The 22951-nt window shown below is 42.7% G+C and overlaps 1 protein-coding gene across 1 annotated transcript in view; it reads left to right on the forward strand.

The window, feature by feature from the left end:
- The window catches only part of adgrv1 (adhesion G protein-coupled receptor V1), a gene marked incomplete at its 5' end in the record, with an annotated part of 266650 nt that overhangs the window by 12821 nt on the left and 230878 nt on the right, over positions 1 to 22951 (forward strand). Inside the window, 14 exons of the mRNA XM_080433472.1 lie at positions 1399 to 1503; positions 2046 to 2159; positions 2283 to 2513; positions 3072 to 3412; positions 4821 to 5106; positions 10551 to 10889; positions 12810 to 12986; positions 13654 to 13877; positions 16809 to 16935; positions 17776 to 17961; positions 20305 to 20485; positions 20847 to 21010; positions 21477 to 21600; positions 22066 to 22335. Of these exons, the coding sequence (XP_080289598.1) occupies positions 1399 to 1503; positions 2046 to 2159; positions 2283 to 2513; positions 3072 to 3412; positions 4821 to 5106; positions 10551 to 10889; positions 12810 to 12986; positions 13654 to 13877; positions 16809 to 16935; positions 17776 to 17961; positions 20305 to 20485; positions 20847 to 21010; positions 21477 to 21600; positions 22066 to 22335 (2869 nt within the window). The remainder of the gene's footprint in view (positions 1 to 1398; positions 1504 to 2045; positions 2160 to 2282; positions 2514 to 3071; positions 3413 to 4820; positions 5107 to 10550; positions 10890 to 12809; positions 12987 to 13653; positions 13878 to 16808; positions 16936 to 17775; positions 17962 to 20304; positions 20486 to 20846; positions 21011 to 21476; positions 21601 to 22065; positions 22336 to 22951) is intronic.

Consider the following 22951-nt stretch of genomic DNA (forward strand, 5'->3'; position numbering starts at 1 on the left):
CAGTGACTCATTCTAAAGTCACTGAAACTCGTGGCCTAATGTAAGGTCTATAACATCGTCTCTGTTGGGTGGAAACATCATTATGTCCAAAACTGTTACTTTTCAAGATTTAAATTCAAACGCGATGCGATTCGAGCTTGTAGATCTGCTGCTTTTGATACTATTGTGTGACGCTGTAGTATGATCAAGTAGGGGCGTTAATTTACAAAAAAAAACACAAAAAGTTAAAATATGGAGAGATGGCCCGACAGTAACGATATAACATAAACTGTATGTTTAGGCCTTGTGTTTGTCATGTATCTCCTTTGTTGTAAAGTCTTACAGTACTCCGTCCGGGACTGTAGCAACACATCCAGTCCAGAGAACTAAGAAAAAATGAGTGAAGGAAGGGGTGGATTTTGGGTCATAAGTCACACAGCGGGGGGTCCACAACATATCCATAATGGTAGTAGTGGTGGGTGTGTGGGCAGAAGTGTCAGTAGACGTTTCAGGGTGGGTTGCTAACGGGGGTTTCTGAGGTTTCTGGGGGCCATTAGAATCACACAACGCTCCCTGGATGTACTTATCTGTGGGAGACTTTGTGGGGGTTTCTATGGTAACTGTGGTATGGTGATTTGGCTTGCTGAGAATCAATAATGACCTCCTGACCTCTGCTGGGTTTGTTTAACCCATGAAGACCTGAGGCCGATTCTACAGATGCCTTCTAAATCAGTGTTCTCAAACGTTTTCGTGCCAAGGAAATTATACAGTATGTATTTGGGCACGGAGCGCAGCCGCAGACCCCCCATCTGAAAATGATTTGTGCCAGGGAGACCCCCAGAAGAGAAGATTTGAGGGGAAAAAAATCTAAATTATTCAACATTTTCCAATTACTTTTGATATTTAAAAAAAAAATCTATCTGTGAGCTGAATAGCCAACGCTTTATTTTTTAATAGGAGCCAATGCTAAATCTAAAATGCCTTTTTTCCCCCCTTTTCTCTTCCTTAAGTTACTATGTTGGCCAATTTGCCCATTAAAGGCAACTTGTTCGGTGTCTGTATGAATGGAGGTGTAATCATGATTTGCGTTGCCCAATTTTTACGGAATATTGCCCAAATACTGTAGGCCTATGCATTGTTTTGTTTTACTTCATGAAACTCTTGCAATATATGTTTTTTTTTGCATGACTTGATTTTTGCTGTTTAGTTTCATTATATATTTTTGGATATCGTATTCTTTTTTTTCTTTTTCTTTTTACTTCAAACTGTTGAGGAGGCTAAGTACAAGAATGCCACAGCTGTTTAACCCCTTATTTACACCTTATGACCTGGCAAAAAGGCAAAAGTGACAATAAATCACCTCTCTCTCTCTCTCTCTCTCTCTCTCTCTCTCTCTCTCTCTCTCTCTCTCTCTCTCAGAGTGAAGAGATGGTAGTAGATGAACCCAGAGGGAGGAGCCAGTATGTGCCTGTCACCCTGGTCAGAGAGAAGGGGACGTATGGGACCGTGACCGTTTACTATGAGGTGAGACAATGTTTCACACAATGTTCACTGATATTCATGTCATTGTTAGAGGACATTTTTACCCACAGTTTACACACAGTGATACTCTCAGTGTTAAGTTAAACCTGTGAGTGACACATTCAGGGTGCCATTTGTTGTCCCTACAGGGGTCCATTTCACACTGAGGGTGTAATAATGGACCCAAATGGACCCTCCATGTTTTACATGAATGATTTTGACATATGTGGACACACACAGTCACGCACGCATGCACGCACACGCACACATGCACACTCACAACGCACACGCACACACGCACACACACACACACACACACACACACACACACACACACACACACACACACACACACACACACACACACACACACACACACACACACACACACACACACACACACACACACACACACACAAACAGACACACACAAACAGACACACACAAACAGACAGACATACAGGCGCACACATGCACAATCGCACATGCATACATCATAAGACATTGACATTGTTACTGTTTTCTAACCTTGTGTATGTGGTCAGATCTCTGGAGGACCAAACCCAGCCATTGAAGACCTGAGTCCAGACAGAGGGAACATCACCATCCATCCTGGACAGGCTGTGGTCAACTTCACCGTCCTCATTGTAGACGACCAGGTACTTGTTCTAAATTTGGCTGCTACCAGATCATGGTCGCTCCTTGTGGGTGTGGGTGTCGCTCACTTTGGAGTAGTTTCACAGGTTCTGATGATGTTCTGTGTCTTCTCTGTCCTCCTCCAGATCCCAGAGGATGACGAGGTGTTCTTCATCAGGCTGACGGGCGCGGCGGGCGGCGCCCTCCTCAGCGCCAACGCCAGCGCCGTCCGGCTGCGGATCCGCCGTAACGACAGCCCGCTGCGCTTCTCCCAGTCGGTGCTGGTGGTGCCGGAGACGGCCGGGGTCATCGCCCTGACCCTGACCCGAGGACGACTCACCGACGACGGGCCGCTGGTCGGCTCCGATGACACCGAGGTTACTATTGTTTTCATTTTAAACCATTTAACCCATTCAAACCGGGAACGCATCGGCGTCATTTTAGATTTCTTTGGGCTATTCAAAAATAGCAGATCTACAAGCTCATAGCGCGGCACTCTGTGCCGCACTATGAGCTTGTAGATCTGCTTTTCTTTTTTTTTTATTGTGAAATTGTTGGCAAATCTTTGAATATATATACATATATATATATTTTAAAGCATATATATTTTTTACTCAAATCTTTGCTCCTCCAAAGTCCACCGGCCATTCACAGCACTTTTTTCAGTCTAACCCCAGACCACAGAAAATCCACTGAATGTTTAAAGTTTAAAGAGATCAGAAAACCTACAAAAATCCAGAAAAAAATTAATAATAATTTTAAATTTGATGTCATGAAACCTTTTAAGCTAATCATCTGGGGAATGATAAAATAATTTGGGGACCACCCAGTTTGGGAACCACTGACACAATTGGCTTTGTTTGTGGGTGGGGAAGCCTGGTGGGTGCATGGGGAGGACAAGAAGCACCCAGTAAACCGCATGTGATTTCTAACAGGTGTCCGTACAATACGCGGTGGTCAGCGGCGAGGGGGCTGGCAGCGCCACGCCGGCCGTGGACTTCCTGGACCTCCAGCCGGTGCGGACCGCCACCTTCCCCCCGTTCGTCTACGAGGTCCGGCTGCGGTTCAGCGTCAACGACGACGACGTGCCGGAGATCGCCGAGTCCTTCCACCTGGTGCTGCAGGAGGGCACGGTGCGGGGGGACGCCGTCCTGGTCCCGCCCAACGCCGTGCTGGTCACCATCGAGCCCAACGACAAGCCCCACGGCGTGCTGTCCATCATCAGCAGCGCACAGCCCGGCCATCCGGTCAGCATCAACGAGGACTCCATACAGAGGTATTATATAGGGGATCAGTGTGTTGCCAGATTTTTGCTGGAGAAATAAGCAACCAGGTCTTAGGAAAACAAGCTACGGCTATTTGAAAATAGCCTAGCTACGACGCATTGCGATTAAAAAAAATCTTGAAAAAATAAAAAGGCAATTTTTGAATATTTTTGTGTTTGTTGTTGTAAATGTTTCTAACAAGCTTGTAGATCGGCTATTTGCAAATAGCCGAAGTATATGAACTGGTATGTGTGTTTTGTAATAATAATCAAAATCTGCAAAGTAACTAGTAACTAAAGTTTTCAAATAATAGTAGAGCTGTAGTGGAGTGGAAGTAAAAGTATTGAAACTTGGAAGTACTCCAGTAAAGTAAAAATACCTCAACATTGAGTATATGTACTTAGTTACTTTACACCTCTGCCTGAATGTGTAGACAGTAACGTTTTGTGTGTTCAAATCAATGACCACTTGTAGTGACATAATCCCAAATCCCAACACATTATGCTAGTGATTATAACACACATTATAAAATACTCTATGATCCTGGGCAAAGTGAGAGACCTTATTATTATGAGGTGTTATGACACTTAACGTTATGCATCATTATAAAAGGCTTTATCATGTGTTATGATAAGATTATGACATTACTATGCATTTGTACTTGACCTTGGTGACCGCGGCTTAGTGGCTTAATTTATTATTGCTGTGACACTTATTCCTGTGTAATACGATTATTCTTTCTTTGAAACCTCAAAGTGTGGCTCATATCCAAAATTCTGCTGTGTTAAAACCTTCCCTTCATAACCAGCGGTGGACAGTAACCAAGTACAGTACATTTACTTGAGTACTGTACTAACATTTTTTGAGTTTCGGTATTTTACTTGAGTATTTTCTTTTCTTTTTTTTTTATGACTTTATGACTTTCACTCTAATACATTTCTGGGAAGGGGCCCCTGGGACCCAAACTTACGAAATTAACCACTTACTGCATACCCTGTTTAAAAAATACGTGAACATAGCTGATCTGCAAACTCACAATGCGACAGGTCGAGCTAGTAGAGGAACATCTTTTTTGGGAACATTTCAAAATGTCAATACATCAATGCATTGATATTAAAATCAATCAATGATGTGTGTGAATAAAATCTTATTTTTCAATTTCTCCCCTGAGCAAGCATTGCAGACAGGTGCTCTTTCATGGCGGTTTTGAAGGAGGGTAGGGGAGTAGCACTTTTTGATGGCTGGTGGCGGTAGGGCATTCCACATAATAATAGAATGAATTAATCTCCATGTTTGTGCCAAATCTGGGGGGAATAAGATCAGTGGAGCTCCCTCTGGTGTTGCGTCACTCACTCTTTTGACCTGAATTTTGAGGAAACCCCAAATGACATCCCCTGCTCCTGTCCCTCCTGCCTGCAGGTTTGATGGCATCTCCGTGGTGAGGAACGGAGGGAATTACGGCAACGTGTCGGTCAACTATACCATCAGTCGTAACTCCTCCTCCAGCGACTCAGACTCTCCTCCTCCGGTGTCGGAGGACCTGAGCCCCGAGGCGGGGACGCTGCACTTCAGGGCGGGGCAGATGAGCGCCGTGCTGCCCCTGAACATCGTGGGGGACGACCTGCCGGAGGAGGCCGAGCCGTTCGTCCTCAGACTGCTGCCCGATACAGTGACCGGAGGGGCAGAGGTGGACGAGCCTATGGAGGTGTGTGTGTGTGTGTGTGTGTGTGTGTGTGTGTGTGTGTGTGTGTGTGTGTGTGTGTGTGTGTGTGTGTGTGTGTGTGTGTGTGTGTGTGTGTGTGTGTGTGTGTGTGTGGATACGGTGAAGGGGGATTATGACTATCGCACCAGGACCAGGTGTGTGATCACATGACTCAGTAGCGGGTTGTACAGAGCACTGGTTCATGGCATTATTTTATGTATTGGAATTCCCATGAGCGAATCTTAGATCGAGTCATATAAGAACTGTGTTCCAGAAATAAACAAATCACCACAGTGATTCTATATTCTATTATTCTATATATATATATATTCTATGATATGGATAATATGGATAATTCCAGGCGCAAGCACGAATTGAGCTTTCATGTGTGTCGCGGGTTCGACTCCCGATCCCGACGACCTTTGCTGCGTGTCACCCCCCCTCATCTCTCTTCCCATATCCTGTCAGCCTACTGTCCTGTCAAATAAAGGCATAAAAGCCCAAACATAAATCATTAAAAATCACAGTTTTAGTGACCGAAAACTCAATTTCCGTGTGAATGAAAGGCCCAAATGTACAGGAGAATGTGCGTTTAGAAAAATATCTGCTGTATATACGTGTAGCCCATGCCTGAGAGAGAGGGAGAGTGAGAGAGAGAGTAGGGGAGAGTGAGAGAGAGAGTAGGGGCAATCAAAAGGGCGAGAGAGAGAGCGCACATCCACCCACCCTTTGCCGGGGAAGTCTGCAGGGGTTGGGCAGCACTTCTGAGGTGAACGACATCTGGAGGATGTGGTGGTTGTGGTGGTGTGTGTGTGTGTGTGTGTGTGTGTGTGTGTGTGTGTGTGTGTGTGTGTGTGTGTGTGTATTGGTGTGTGCGTGCGTGTGCGCGTGTCGGTGAGAGAGAGGCTACTGTCGGATGAAGTGTTAAAGTTGGCACACTGTGCAGAAACAGACGTCTCAGTGTGTCACTCTGCACCATGGGTGTTCCCTTAATGTGGCTGGATGAAAAACAACGCTCAAACACCAGGGATCCCGAGTGCGCGCACGCGCGCGTGTGTGTGTGTGTGTGTGTGTGTGAGCTTCCATCTTTGTCCCAGCTTGAACTGGTCTGTGTGGTGAGAGGAGAGGGCACATCTGTTTATATTCAAGCTTAGTTTAATGAATAAAACATTATTCTAACCAATCTGGATAGTAGATAATCTGTATATACAAAATACTGTATAATACAATATAACTAGTACATTATGCAGTGGTTTGAGGTGGTCTCCTCACTCGTCCATTAAGACACACACTAGATTGAACACTAGATTAAAGGGATAGATCACCCCCAAAATGACTTTTTTTCTATCAATTACACATACATTTATTTGTTTTTGTCGCATTCCTAAGCCAATAATTTGATGGCCGGCGGCGGCGGCTCCGGTAGGAGACTCAAAGTGTCAACTTTGAGTCTCCTACCAGAGACATTAGCATCTTCGAGAGAGATAACAGGCAAACGTTGATCAAAATAGCAATTCTTTAATTAAGTAATGCAGATATTTAACAATAATTTAACTATTGAGAGCGTAAAATGAAACCAAATCCATTTGGTTACAAACTCTCCATCATTTAGCTGGGGACCACCTGGAACCCCCCTCAAGGACCACTTGTTTAGAACCACTGCTCTATACCAAATATCTTAGGCAAAAATAGCCAATCTACAAGCCAACAAAGCGTCGCGACGCGTGTGCTTGTGCTCGTGCTCGTACGCGGCGATTTTTGCTGAATGCCCCCCCCCCCCCCTAACATAGAGACGCCATAGGGTTCATGTGGTTAAAGATGTTATAGATGTTAGACACATACAGAGCTCAAGCCTCGGGTGCAAAGCACACTAACAAATGCAAAACACACATCTTCGCAAACACGAAGAAAACACATGCAGACCCAGGTGGTTTGAGAAGGAGGTCGCGGAGTCTGCTTGTTATTTTGTTTCAGAAAGAGCTGTTTCAGCACAAACTCCCTTTATACGGATTATAGAGGAGGGCCGGGTTGCTTTGAAGCAGGACAACTTAATCAATGTTAAGTGTCGTTCATGACACGCTTTAATCCGTTAAGACCGGGGAAGCTTTTTTAGATTCCTTTGGCTGTTAAAAAATTTGCAGATATACAAGCTCATAGCGCCGCACTCATTGCCACGCTATGAGCTTGTATTTTTTTTGGAAAAGTTGTGTTTTGTTTTGCAATTTTTTGAATATATATATATATATATATATATATATATATATATATATATATATATATATATATATATATATATATATATATATATATATCTTTTTTTAAAGCAAACATTTTGTAACTCAAATCTTTGCTTCTGGGGATTCTACAAATGTCTTCTAAATCTTTCTAAATCTTCGAAACAGTTTTCTGAAAAACTTATGTTGTATATATCAGTGGTTCTCAAACTTTTTCATGTCAAGGACCAAGGATTTTTCAAAAAAATAGCAGATCTACAAACTCTGAGCTTGTAGATTTGCTATTTTTGAATAGCCCAAAGTATAAAATAATGGTTTTAAGTGGTTACACAAGAAGCGTTCCCAGGTTTTAGTGGGTTAATCCATCACACCCTCTGGAGAGTAAATCAGCTCTCTTGGTGAAACGGTGTCAGGCGATGCCTAGGACAGCCGTGCACGGGTCCATCATCCCCACAGGCAAATGAATGAGGCACACTTTTAAAAGCTCATGAAAATCTATTCTGGCAGACTTAGTAGTAGTGGGTTTAATTAGAGAGGATGACTCGCTAAAATTAGCTCCGGGTTCTGTTTTACTACTTACTACTCTACTGCTTCCTTCTGATGCATTTGTTTCCTCTCCTCTCCTCTCCTCTCCTCTCCTCTCCTCTCCTCTCCTCTCCTCTCCTCTCCTCTCCTCTCCTCTCCTCTCCTCCCTGCATTCTGTGGTGGACAAAGTACTCAAACCCCCAGTACTTGAATCAAAGTATAGATAGGCCTATACTCCTGGGCAAATATTACTCATCTCCTGCAAGTTGCTCTGTCAAATGTGTACTTGAGTTAAAGTACTGGAGCACTTGCTTTAAAAGATTCTTAAGTATTCAAAAGTACAAATTACAAAATGTACAATTTATTTTTAATGATGCATTTCTGTATTGAATGTGACCCCCCCCCCCCCCTAATTTCACTATATTTGAAATAGTGATTAACCCATTCAATCCGGGAACGCATCTCTGTCATTTTAGATTTCTTTGGCTTGTAGATATGCTATTTTGGAAAAATCTCTGAATATATATTTTTTAAAGCAAACATTTGTGAAATATGTTGTTCCAGGGACCTCTAGAAACAAAGATTTGAGTTACAAATGTTCGCTTTAAAAAATATACATTCAAAGATTTGCACACATTTTCAAGATTAGCAGATATACACAAAAATAGCAGATATACAAGCTCATAGTGCGGCACTCGGTGCCGCTCTATGAGCTTGTATATCTGCTATTTTTGAATAGCCAAAGACATCTTAAAATGACACAGATGCGTTCCCTTCCCTTCCCGGTCTTAATGGGTTAAGTGGTTAATTTAAAGCAGTTTTGTAAATTTCCTAGAAATGTAATATGACTTGCAAAGCACAGACACTAAAAGATTGGACTTACTGTAAGTAATGGTCAGCGAGGTCATCGCACACGAGGGCGTGGTCCAGGGGCAAGGCGGTTGATAAATTGGTGAAATAAGAGAGTACAGCAAAACCAAAAACTTAAGGAGAATGAAAAGTCATTGCCGTTATCCTTGATCACATTCTGTGATGATAACCTCAACCATCATTTGATCATAAACCATCATTTTGCTCATCTTAGTTTTTCCTCCTCTTCTTTGTACTGTAGTTCTTCTTCTAATCAAGGCTTCACAAGCAACAAGGGTTGTGTGGTGTAACCATTACTGTACACTACAGAGAACAGGGTTTCCAAATATCACTCCTCTGTTATTGATAAATGCACTAGTTAAGACCATGAGACCATGACTACAAGCGCACAACGCATCACAGTGGGATGTGTTGTGAGCTTGTAGATCAGCTATCTTCACAGTTTTGAACATTTTGAAAGCATAAAACTAGAGATGTTCCTTTTTTTCTTCCCGATCCGATTCCGATACCCACAACTTATTATCGCTTTGAAAAATTTAGGAATAACTAACAATTCCATTAGTAATTGTTAAAGTGCAGCCACAACTTAGTAAAATAATAAGTAGTAAGTAGTACAGTAAGGCTATAAAACAGTAGTGCAACATCAACTGAAACATTACAAATTTCATTGACTGTAAATTCAATATCATGTGATAAATTACGTGGTATCGGAATGGCATAGACTGACATACTCACTAGTGATTAGGGCTTTCACCAACTAGTCGACTAGTCGACCAGTCGACTAGTATAACCACTAGTCGACTTTGTTGGTACTAGTCGAAAAGTTAAAAAAAAATGTAATTTGTTTTAATGCCATAGTAATGGCCCATCTTACTATTATTATTATCCTCCTGACTTTATTTTTTATCAAAAGGGGGTCAAAAGTATGACCAATAAAAGCCTATTATTGGGCAATGGGGATCCTTGGAGACGCTGCTGTGGTGCTGTGCTGCTGTGCCAGAAGCGCTTCCCTTAAAACGCCATAAAAATAAGGGCAGGAGGATAATAATAATAGTAATATAGTAGTAGGATGGCCTTAAAACAATGCCCCTCCCTAAAAAAAATAATAATTAAATGTAACTTTCGACTAGTCGACTAGTCGACTACTACTTGGTCAAATGAGTCGACTAGTAAAAATCATTAGTTGTGAATGCCCTACTAGGGATGTTAACAATTAATCTATAATTGATTAAGTGGTGTTAATAATTTAATTGATTAAATTCATCGATTTTCAATTAATTGTTTTTTTTTTTTTTTTTTTTTTTTTACATTTTTTTGGGGCTATTGAAAGTTACAGGTATGGTGTGTGTGATATGAAATGTGAGCTTACCATAATCACAGTAATCCTTAATCATATTTCATCATATTCAAGTAAATGAGACAGACTCTAATCACTTTCTCAGTTTAGAACACTGCAGAGGGCAGGTGTGTGTGTCTGTGTCCAGCTGATGCTCGTTGACCCTCGTTAATGTTATATACATCAAGGCAATTATGTTTCTGCACTCATTTTCGGTTTCGGACAAGAATTTTCCTTTTGGTCCACAAAAAACGCAGCTTGTCAATTAATCGATTAATCGATCGATAAGGTTATCAACCAACTACATTTAATGAATGAATCGATAATTTGCATCCCTAATACTCACCAATACCGATATCAGCATTTTAGGCAGTATGGGCAGTTTTTCCAATACTGGTCGGTATCTGAACAGCTCTACATAAAACTGCGTGGTTAACCCTTCGTTAACCCTTCGTTCCCCTCCTCGTGTCCTCCTCCTCCAGATGGTGTTCTACCTCCAGGACAGCGACGACGTCTACGGTTTGTTCCGCTTCCACCCGGAGCGGACACAGAGCATCCAGAGCCAGCCGGAGGGTCGCTTCCTGTCGCTCAGCTTCCTGCGGGAGGGCGGCGTGCTGGGCCAGGTGTCCCTGAGCCTCACGGCGCTCTACGTCCCTGCGGCCGCAGGGCCCCCCGTGGACCCCCCGGCCGGCCGCCAGCGCATCCTTAACGGCAGCGGGTCGGTCAGCGTGCCGTTCTCGGACGGCCAGAGGGAGGCCAACCTCACGCTGCCCATCAGGAACGACGCCTTCCTGCAGAACGGCGCTCATTTCTTCATACAGGTACCACTGATAATCTAACTGCTAAATCGTTGTTGCCGGGCAGAAACCTCTTATCTCCATATTTTTTCCATTCTTTTTGTGTTTTTCTTTCATAAAATCATGCCCCTACTTGATCCTACTATACAGCGTCACACAAAAGTATCAAAACGCGTCACGTTTCGAGCTTGTATATCTGCTACTTTTGCTGTTATTGAATTTGAATCCTGAAAAGTAACAGTTTTGGACATATGAGGTTTCCACCCGACAGAGACGTTATATTAAGGTTGACAAGCGTTGACAGGAGAAACAGACAGGCTCTATCACCATCTATAGAGCTTGATTGTTTACCAATCCATACATTTTCGTCACAAAACAGACCACGTTGCTCAATTTGTATTTTGCTCAATTATTGTCACACCTAAAGCCGCATCAAAATGCTTGATTTTCAGTCAATTCTGACAGATTGCTGTAAATCACAAGTGTGGCACACATAATATGCAACACGCCCACTAGCGTTAAGCGGTAAACGGATCAGGCGTATTCAGACGTGAAGAAAACGCTCCGCTCATTGTTGTATCCATATGGTAAATAATACCTGTAAATAATAACTACATTGGATCAATTGGAACATAGGTTGTTTTTTTGTTTAGTTTTTTCATTTCCTGTGAAGTGACGGTTTTGAACATAAGAACTTGGTTTTCCACCATAGTGTGTTTGGGTTACCCTAGCCTGGTTCCAGACGAATCTGCCATTGCAAAAACAAAGATTCCTCTGCAGATTTATTGTCTGGCCACGCAAGGCTAGGGTTACCGTGCTGCACCAAGTTTGACATTCTGCATGTATAAACAGTGCGTGGACAGGACAGGACAGGGCTCAAGTCTGGCCTGCTTCCATTGGACATTGTCCCAACTGTCCAAACACAACAACAAACCGCATCATTCAAGCTTTAGGACACCAACAAAAACCACCAAAAGTACCTGCTTCACATTCTGTACTCACTCTCACACACATTAACAGACAAGCGCACACGCAAGCATGCACTTACGCACGCACGCACACCACACCACACCACACCACACACACACACACACACACACACACACACACACACACACACACACACACACACACACACACACACACACACACACACACACACACACACACACACACGTAAGAGGCAGATTGACAGTGGTGAACAGTCATTATAGTCATTCAACACATCCGTAAAAAGGACAGAACAGAAGCTCAGAGAAACAGCAGTAGTGGCAATTAAACCTGAGAGATCCACTGAAACACTAAACCTACAACAACCTGAAGGGAAAGTGGCCAGGCACTCTCAAATGAACGCATTCCTCTCTCTTCATTCTGTTTTACAACTAGGCTGTTCTGCCTGTTATATTCAACTGTCCCGAAGCTCTCCAACCAATTAGAATCACAGGATTTACTTGTTAACTTAATATAATTTTTCACCCCCCCCCCCCTGATTACTGATATCTGCAGATTTGTTTGTTGTTTTTTTATCTCTTCTTCATGCTTAAATATTCTTAGATTTTTATTACAAAACATACTTTAACCACTTCAGCCCTATATACTTTTTGGCCATTTGAAAATAGCAGATCTACAAGCTCACAATGCGTTGCGGTGTGACACATTGTGAGCTTGTAGATCTGCTATTTTCAAAAGATTTATTTTACATTTTATTATTTATTTGAAAACTTCTGCATAATGAGTACTTTTACTTTTGGTACTTTAAGTACATTTTGATACCAAATTTTTGTACTTTTACTCAAGTTAATTTTGAATTCTTAACTTTTACTTGTAACAGAGTATTTCTACATTGATTGAGTACTTTTACTTAATTAATGCATTTGACAACTTTTTCCTCCACTGTCTATATGAATCTGAGGTGTGTGTTGTGTCTCTCTCTCACACACACAGCTGGACACAGTAGAACTGGTAGACATCGTCACACCCATACCTCCCATCAGCCCCCGGTTCGGCGGCGCCCTCAACCTGACGCTGACCGTCACCCAGGACATCGCCAACGGAGAGATCGGCTTCCTCAGCAACGCCACCGTGGTGGTCCACGAGCCCGAGGACGCCAACACCAGCATGGTACTGTATATACCGGATCTAATCTATTATAACCCTAAATAAATCACACATACTGTAATTAATTACATTAATTAACACATTCAATCCGGGAACGCATATACTGTGTCATTTTAGATTTTTAGCTACTACCATTATTTTATACTTTGGGCTATTAAAAAAAAATAGCTGATCTACAAGCTCATAGCGCAGCACCGAGTGCCACGCTACGAGCTTGTAGATCTGCATTTTTATTTTTTTATTTGTGCAAATCTTTGAATATAGTAAAAAAAAAATACTCAAATCTTTGCTTCTGGGGGATTCTTCAAATGTCTAACAGATCCTAACAGTTAAAAAAAAAACTTATGTTGCTATAATCTTTGTTGCTCAAACTTTTTTCATGTCAAGACCCCCAAAATGATATGTATTTGTCCGCGGACCCCCCGAAGCAAAGATTTGAGTCAAAAATGTATTTTATATATATTCAAAGATTTGCACACATTTTCACGATTTATTTTTTTAAAAATAGCAGATCTACAAGCTCATAGCTCGGCACTCGAGCTTGTAGATCTGCTATTTTTGAATAGCCAAAGAAATCAAAAAAGAACACAGATGCGTTCCCGGATTGAATGGGTTAATTAAACCGGTGGTTTAAATCCCATGACCTTTTGACCTCCTCGTTCACACACAGTTTTCCCTCCCGTTGCGGCGTGACGGCACCGACGGCCGGGCGGAGGTGTTCTGGAGCCTCCAGCCAATGGGAGAGAACCAGGAAGACGTCACGCACGAGGACCTGGACCCCCTGAGTGGCTCGGTGGTCTTCCTCACCGGACAGAGCGACGCCGCCATCAACTTCACCGTCATGGCCGACGACATCCCGGAGGTCAACGAGACCCTGCTGTTGACCCTGGACAGGTAGGGAGGAGGAGGATGGAAATGACAAGAGAAGTTTTGGATGAGATTAGACGAGACAATGTAGAAGAGATTAGATTAAATGAAATAGAAATGTGTTGATCCCACGGGGACGTTTGGTCAAAATGTTCAGTAGCTACAAGAAAGGTAGGAGAGCAAAATCATCAATTCAGCTCGTTGACTGCCAATGACGAGATTTCTCATCATATTTTGCTAAGGTGCAGCCTGCCAATGACGAGAATGATGAGATTTGGTGTTTTCAGTGGTTTTCCACTAGATGGCGATGTTTGCTAACCAGGTAGTCACCATTTGACTCACCAGAGAAGCAAAGCAGCTCCAAATCATAACATTTTAGTAGACTAAATCTAAGTTGACTTAGTCGACTAAAATGTATTATGGCGGTGCCTTGATGGTGTCGTAATGGCTGATTTTACACTTGGTTGCATGCTGAAAATAGCCGATGTACAAGCTCACAACGTGACACGCTGCGACGCGTTGTGAGCTTGTCGATCTGCTATTTTCAGAGCGCAACACCCAAGCACAACGAAACATGAAATGACTTGTCTTTTAGTTCTACTGGATCTCCTGTCCACTAGTCCCTCCCTAACATGTTAGTCTAGTTGTTATTTGTTGACAAAATTGTCAATATATTTAGTCTTAGTTTTATTCATCGTAGCTTAGTTTTAATTTAGTTTTCGTCAGTGAAAAAAGGTAGTTGACGAACATTTTTCGTCATAGTTTTAGTCGACGAAATCAACACTGCGCTTCACAATATCATAATGACAGATACCATGGAAAGGGTTAGGTTATGTTATTCAATCCCATTGGTGTATGTTGGCTCTGTGTATGTGTACTGTGCATGTGTGCGTGCGTGCATTTGTGCGTGAGCCGTGGTCTGCTATGTGTTAAGTTGTGATGATGAGAACGTTGGCTGTTCTTTCCTCCCACAAACAACGACGCGGGGCTGCAGGGTGAAGACTGCACGCTTTATAGTGTACTTCGGGTAAGTGGAGAGAGAGAGAGTGGAGCGAGCGAGCCCTGGTCCTTCCTTTGTGTGCCGTGTGTGAATCAGGATCTTTGTCTATCAGAGAAGGGCCCACTTCAGGAGCTCTTCTAGGGCCTTTTGGTTGATGTGCAGATGAGGGTGGCATGGGGTGCATGGACTTGAGGTGAGGTGGGGTGGATGTGTGTGTGTGTGTGGGGGGGGAGAACTTTTACTTAAGTAAAAGTACCAATATGACAATGTAGAAATACTTTACTTGAGTAAAAGTACAAAGTCATCATGCAGAATGTTTGTCAAAATCATTCGAAAATAGCAGATCTACAAGCTTGTCGCACTGCGACACGTTGTGGGCTTGTGCAGTAGATCTGCTATTTTTGAGATCTGCAGTTTCTATTAGCTTGAATTCCCCATTGATGATGTCACTGATGTAAAAATGTACCATATTATAGCATTAGTGATGACCAATTATATGAAGAAAGGTTGGAAATGAGCGAAGTGGTCCTTTAAGTACAGTACTTGAGTAAATGTATTTAGTTACCTTTCACCACTCACACGTGTGTCTGCCTGTGCGTGCGTGCGTGCGTGTGTGTGTGTGTGTGTGTGCGTGCGTGCGTGTGTGCGTGCGTTTTTCTGTGTTGGTGTGAAACGGGAAGCTAGGAGTGTGGGGATGGCTAGTAAACAGGGAATCTTCTTTTATACGATCGGCCCCTTAAATGAAGGAGTGGGGGGCTGGGGGGGACGGTGGCAGAGCGTTGTAAAGACGTCACTGTTTTGTGTGTATGTGCATGCAAAGAGCCTCGGCCGCTTGTTTGGAGTGCTTCAATTCTGTCCTCTGTTTGTTTCTAATTTACTCGCTATGTGGTGCTCCGCTTGGCTGAGCGTTTCTCTCAACACACACACACACACACACACACACACACACACACACACACACACACACACACACACACACACACACACACACACACACACACACACACACAAAGACCCCTGCGGAGATGGTGGAGCGGGGTTGATTGACACGGTTAATAAGAGTGGTCTAAACAGCAGGCTTTTAAGCATATGGGCCCGGCAGCATTGAATGGACATGAACACAATACAAGGAATGCTACTGATTAACATGTTTCCACATTAACACTGAGGCTGTTCACATTACATTGTTGGACGCTATGCCATGCAGTCTCACTGTAGACCCAAACATCTAACCATTATATCGTCTCTGTCGAGTGGAAACCTCATATGTCCAAAACTGTTACTTTTCAGGATTCAAATAAAAAAATAGCATTAAAAGTAGCAGATCTACAAGCTCAAAACATGTCGCTTCGCGGCACATTTGAAGCTTGTAGATCTGCTACTTTTGATGCTTTTGTGTGACGCTGTTGTATATGATCAAGTAGGGGCGTTAATTACAAAAAAACAGAAAGAGGTTTCTGCCCGACAGCAACGATATTTCAACCCAATTAGTAGTACTACTAATTGCTATATGTTGTTTTTGCTATTGTAAACTATTGTTGCTGTCAGGCTTTGAAATCTTGTGTCTCCCTATTTCAACTTTCTTACATTTTACAGTATCAAACAAAAGTAGGAAAAGACAGAGACAGAGACGATACAAAATTGTTTAGTCATCGCGTCATGACCAAGGAAACTAACTTTATGTGTGTGTGTGTGTTATGATTTTGGTTGACCAAGCATGTGGTCCCTCTAACTAAGGGTGGTGAGTGATGTTTAAGTTGAGTCACCAAGCAGTATCCCACTTCTGACACCAAATTGTTGTAATTTTGGTGTGTGTATGTGTTTGTGTGTGTATGTGTGTGTGTCTGTGCGTGCTTGTGTGTGTGTGTGTGTGTGTGTGTGTGTGTGTGTGTGTGTGTGTGTGTGTGTGCGTGTCCGTGCATGCATGCGTGTGTGTTTGCGTGTGTGCGTGCATCCAGGAGTAACGTGGAAAACCAGATCTTGAAGGCAGGCTTCACCAGCAGACAGATAGTGATCGTGGAGAATGATGACCCTGGCGGTGTGTTTGAGTTCTCTTCGTACTCCAGAGGTCCCTGGGTCATCAGCGTAAGACCACCCCTCAAAATCACAATATAACATCTGTATAAGACATCTGCATATTATCATTGCTGGGACCGTTGAAGTGTGTCCTATACAACTGTTCCTGTCTCGTTGCCACGGGATAAGAACTCATGGGAACAACAAACATAATTTTAACATCGTTTTTCACACACTTAACTCATTAACTGGCAGAAAAAAACATTGTCTATGCTGCCACTGCCAGCGATTTCCGAGTGTTTTCACTAACCTTTGAAAAATCGAATATTATTCTTTTCAACGATTCACCCGCTGATCGCTTTAACCCTTTAAGACCGGGAACGGTCTTAAAGGGTTAAGATATACAAGCTCATAGCACGGAGTGCTGTTCTATGAGCTTGTAGATCTGCTATTTTTTGTGCAAATCTTTGAAGATATATATTTTAAAGCGAACATTTGTAACTCAAATGTTAGCTTTTTGGGGGATTCTACAAATGTCTTCTAAAATCCTAACAGTTTTTTGAAAAAAACGTATGTTGCTATAATATCAGTGGTGCTCAAACTTTTTCAAGTCAAGGACCCACCAAAATGATATGTATTTGGCCGCGGACCCCCATCTCAAAATATGTTGTTCCAGGGACCCCCCAGATGCAAATATTTGAGTTACAAATGTTCGCTTTTAAAATATATATAATTCAAAGATTTGGAACCTTTTTCACGATTAAAAAAAAAAATAGCCAAAGAAATCTTAAAATGACAGATGCGTTCCTGGTCTTAATGGGTTAAAAGACAACATTACGAAGAAAAGGAAAACAAACCAAAAGCAAATCTCACAACACAGATGTGACCAGATGTTTGTGTCCTCTGTAGGAAGGAGAGGCGGTGGAGCTGCATGTGGTCAGGGCCCAGGGACAGCTGCTCAAACAGCTGGTCCGCTACACCGTCACGCCGGCCGGGAACGCAGAGTTCTACGGCGCCACGGGCATCCTGGAGTTCAAACCCGGAGAGAGGGAGGTGGTGGTGGCCCTGGTGGCACGGCCCGACGGCGTGCCAGAGGTATGAATAATTGATTTAATGTTTGCGTCCTGCACACAATTAATGTGCCCAACCCTCAAGGGTTTATACGTTTATTTTCACATAATACATTCCATTACAGCTCAGAATTATCTTCTCTCCCAAGCTTGACATCATAAGATTTGCCACAACAAAAGCTCCTTAACTGAAACATATCTAAAGTTTTTCATAATCATCTAACTCAAGGAAATCAACAGAAATATTCAATAGTGATGCTTTTGATATTGATGTACTTCATTGCTGTCGGGCTGAAACCTTTTATGTCCATATTTCTTTTTTACTAAATTCTTATCCAAAAATGTTGTAACCCATTTTTCTTGGGCGCAACTCTCCCTCTGCCAGCCTGGGGAGAGCCCCAAACTGAGCTCATGCTTCCTTCAATGCATGAGGAGTGAGCAAGCCGTTTTTTATCACCTGTAGCGAAAATATCTATACAAGCTCACAACGCATCACATCGCAACGCAACGCGTTGTGAGCTAGTATAGGTGGGCTATTTTCACTGTTTAATTATTATTGTTATTATTTTGTATCAAATTTTGCCAAAACATTCATACAATACAATTTGCACAAGACCAATTTGGACCAGAATGGATTGCTTATTGCTGTGATGGGATATAAAGAACAAAACAAAACTCTACACGAGAACAAAATATTCAGTTGTGGAACAGAACAGAGAATTAGACACTGATGTTGTGATGATGTGTCTTCAGATTACACGTTGTTCAACACCTCATTATCAACCAAACCCATATGTGACATAATCATTATGGTCCGCTGCTTTCCGCCTCTAGTCGGTATTCCTGGAATCGTGGAAATAAAGATAATGGGTTCATTTCTTTTCAAATGTGTTTGAGGCCCGAAGTACTATCTGTCACATGTACCCATCTGCCTGTTGTTTCATTCTAGTATATCGTCACTGTCGGGCAGAGAAACCTTGTATCTGCAAATTTCAACTTCTTATGTTTTTTTTTTTCGTGAATGACTTGTCTTCATTATACAAGAGTGGCTACAAGAGTAGTGAATATAGCCGATCTACAAGCTCACACGTGTTGCATCAGCTATTTTCACTATTTTTTTTTTTCCGGATTTACAAAGTTACATGGTTTCCACCTGACAGCAATGATATGATGTACAGCAGGGGTGATGCAACTTTGATGATGTAGAGGGCCACTATATTTCCACACTCACTCCAGAGGGCCACATTGCATATACTGTCGGGCAGACACTTCTTACAGTATCTACGTATTTTAACTTTTTCCGTAAATTAATGCCGTACTTCACCATTCTATCACATAAGAGTAGCAAAAATAGCCGATCTACAAGCCCAATTGCAGATCTGCTATTTTTGCAAAATTTTAAATGGAATCTAGATCCTTTTTTTTGCAATTTTTTTATTGGAATCCTGAAAATTAATTATTTGATTTTATTTCAAATGTATTTAGTTATACTTATATTAAATGTATGAACTTAAATACAAATACATTGGACATAAAAAATTGAGTCATTAAGCTACTAATATAGACTGAAGTAATTAAAGCGGGTCATGTTTGCATGTTTGGAATTGTAACAACTGAAATCAATAATATCTCAGTATTCTGATATTAACCTGTGGGCCGCATTAAGTGAAGGTGGGGGCCGCATGTGGCCCCCTGGCCGCCAGTTGCCCATGTACAGTATGATGTACAGTAACACAAAGTTTGTAATTGAAAAGTAAAAGCAAGTGCACTTCCTCTGATTGCGTGCTTGGCTGTGGGTGCTCAGCTACACTCGATACTTTGTATTAAAAAACACCAGATGAGTGGAAATCTTTTCCTTTCGGCTGTTCCCTTCAGGAATTCCCAATCATCTGCCTCCATCTCACCCTCTCCTCCTCACACCAACTAACTTCATGTCCTCTTTCACTACATCCGTAAATCTCCTCTTTGGTCTTCCTCTATAGGCCTCCTGCCTGGCAGTTCCAACCTCAGCATCCATTCTACCGTTATACTCACTATCCCTCCTATATGTACTGTGCTGTATGTCCAAACCATCTCTCTCTGTCTTTATTATCTCCAAAACATCTAACATGCGCTGTCCCTCTGATGTACTCAATGCACGATTTTCAGCTCATATTCATATTTCCATAGACCTTCCATTCAAATCGTATTTTAAATGATCAGCCAGCTCTATAGATTGTTTTGAACAGTTGGTCGAATAAAACTGTATGTGTGTGTGTGTGCGTGTGTGCGTGTGTGCGCGTGCGCGTGCGTGTGTGTGTGTGTGCGTGTGTGTGTGTGTGTGTGTGTGTGTGTGTGTGCATGCGTGTGCGCGTGCGTGTGTGTGCAGCTGGATGAGACCTTCTCCGTGGTCCTCAGCAGCCACAGTACTCCACCCAGCCGTCTGGGCAGCCACAGGGAGGTCAGCATCACGGTGAGGAAGAGTGACGACCCCTACGGAGTGGTCCACTTCCTGCAGGCAGGTCTGAGCCGGGCCATCAACGAGAGCAAAGACAACGACACACACCAAGGTACACCAAACCATTCACCTCCCACCTCTCCTTGGAGCTATACTGTTAAACGTGGGTCATCGTGATTTTAAAGCAAGCCATTATCAAGTCTGATTTTCTTTATCCTCTAAAGTGTTCCTTCAGATTATACCAACACACTGTTATACAGTATAAACGATACGATTAACAGCTGAAAAAGACTACTGTAGTGTACACAAGCATACGGTCAATCCAACAGAATAAGTTTTTTTGTATTGTGTCTTACCTTTCTTAGAGAGAGTTCAGAAATATATTCCTTATTTGAAAAGCTCATAGATCAATACACCTACTGTATACGGCCTGTAAAATAATGACATGGTCCTGCACTCTCCTCCATACACAGCGGTGTACCCGGTGGCGAGGACCAGGGGCCGGTTTGGACAGGTGACTGTCTCCTGGGTCCTGGAGCCTGCCCAGTCCGGAGACGTCAGTCCCGTCCAGGGAGACATTGTCTTTGAGGACGGAGAGCACCTGAAGAACCTCACCCTGTTCTCTGTACCCGACCAGGTAAAATACTAGAGCAGGGGTCTCTTCAATGTTATTCAAACCCCTTATCTGAGAGAGAGAGATTAAATAGCGACCCCTACTACTGTACATATTGTATAAAATTTGTTACAGATTATATTTTGTCATAGATTTCAGATGGATTGCTTCATAGACTTGTTTGACAACACTATCATCACTTGCTGTGATGCATGTTAATGAGTGTTTTCAGACATTTAACCACTTAAGCCCTCAATACTTAGTAAACTTGACCTTTGGCTCGGGATTTAGGTTCAAAATGTTTCCCTTTTAAGCTTTACTCCACCTGTATAGAGGCCGGCTGATACAGTTCTGTGTAGAGTCCGATAACAGCGTCTACATAATGAGCTATCCTAAAATCTAAATGTCAAGACAAGACTGCCTTCAAAATAAAATGTCAATAGTCCATCCATCCATGTTTGTTTTTTTGTTGTGTTTTATGTGAATGAAGATACCAGAGGACCTGGAGAACTTCACCATCACACTGTTAAATGCTACAGGAGGAGCCAGGCTGGGAGACAACCTCAATGCCACTTTACACATTAACAAGAACGATGACCCCATCTACTTTGCTGGTAAACATGCAAAACCTCTCAGTTTTTAATGAATAAAACCATCCTCAGAGTATGAATGAATGAATGAATAGTTTGTTTCGGTCTTTTTAACAGAACATACAGTATACACACATACATACACCCACACACAGTATCTTAATTCAATGACCAGCAATAGGACACCTACAGTACTGGTCGACAAATGTCAATAAAGTTATTTGAAGCAGACGGCGCACCGGATTGGACACAATGCGCCGCCATCTTTATTGTACTTTTAACATTGTTATGTAATTGCATAAAACAACGGAATCTAAAACTTACGGATTGTAGCTTTAATGATCTTTCAGAAGCTGTGGGAGATAATATTGAATCATGATCATTAAATGTATTCTTTCCTTCTCTCTTTCTGTGTTTCTCTCCCCCTCTCAATCTCCCTTTACTTCCGTCACTCCCTCTCTCTTCCTCCCTTTCCTCCCCTGTTCTCAGAACCCGCGGTCGTACGGATCCAGGAAAGGGGTGTGGCCAACTTCACAGTGATCAGGGCGGGGCCGGCGGACTTCGTCGCCACGGTGATGTACCGCGTGGAGTACGTGGGCGACGCGTCGCCAGACGACCTGGCGCCGCTGAGCATGAACGACTCTCTGCTGTTGGTGTACGAGGTGGGAGAATGGATGAAGAACATCTCGGTGGTCGCCGAGGACGACGACGTCCCCGAGACGGACGAACCCTTTTACATCGTCCTCTACAACGCCACAGGTCAGAGCTAGGGGGCAGTGTGTCATGTTCATGTCAAGGACCCCCTAAATGAATATTGTCGCTGTTGCTATTGCCGCTTTTCTTTTCTAATCCTTTCTAATCTTTTCTAATCCCACCTGAAATGATTGAGAGGGACAAAAAGGCCTCTGTCAATCCTGTCAAGGATGGACTCACTGCTCTCCTCTTTTCACCATACCTGGTTCTCAACCTTTTCAGGCCGTGACCCCCCAAAATAATCCCATTTGAACTGGGGACCCCCCACCCTGATAAGCACTTGGAATTGTAGGAGTTGAGACATTCAATTTAGTTTGACTCAGTTCCACATATTGTGAAAATAGCCGATCTACCAGCTCACAACGCCTCGCAATGTGCCGTTTGAGTTTTGGCCATTTTCACCAGATTTGTTTTTATAATACAGGCTAGGAAGGTCGGACGGCGACCAACTAGATACCTGAGTAAAGTTCAATTTGAGTCACATCCAAAGCATCCACTGCCCTTTCCGTCGGCCTTACCGTTCGGCCGCTAGGGGCAGTTGAAATGTTCTTTTTGGGGCTAATAGATTTTTTAAATGTTTTTTTTTCCACGGAACCCAAGGCTCGGCTCGGCTCGATTAATT

This window comes from Gymnoscopelus braueri (assembly GCF_963280865.1).
Source record: "Gymnoscopelus braueri genome assembly, chromosome: 7".
In the NCBI taxonomy this organism is placed as follows: Eukaryota; Metazoa; Chordata; class Actinopteri; order Myctophiformes; family Myctophidae; genus Gymnoscopelus; species Gymnoscopelus braueri.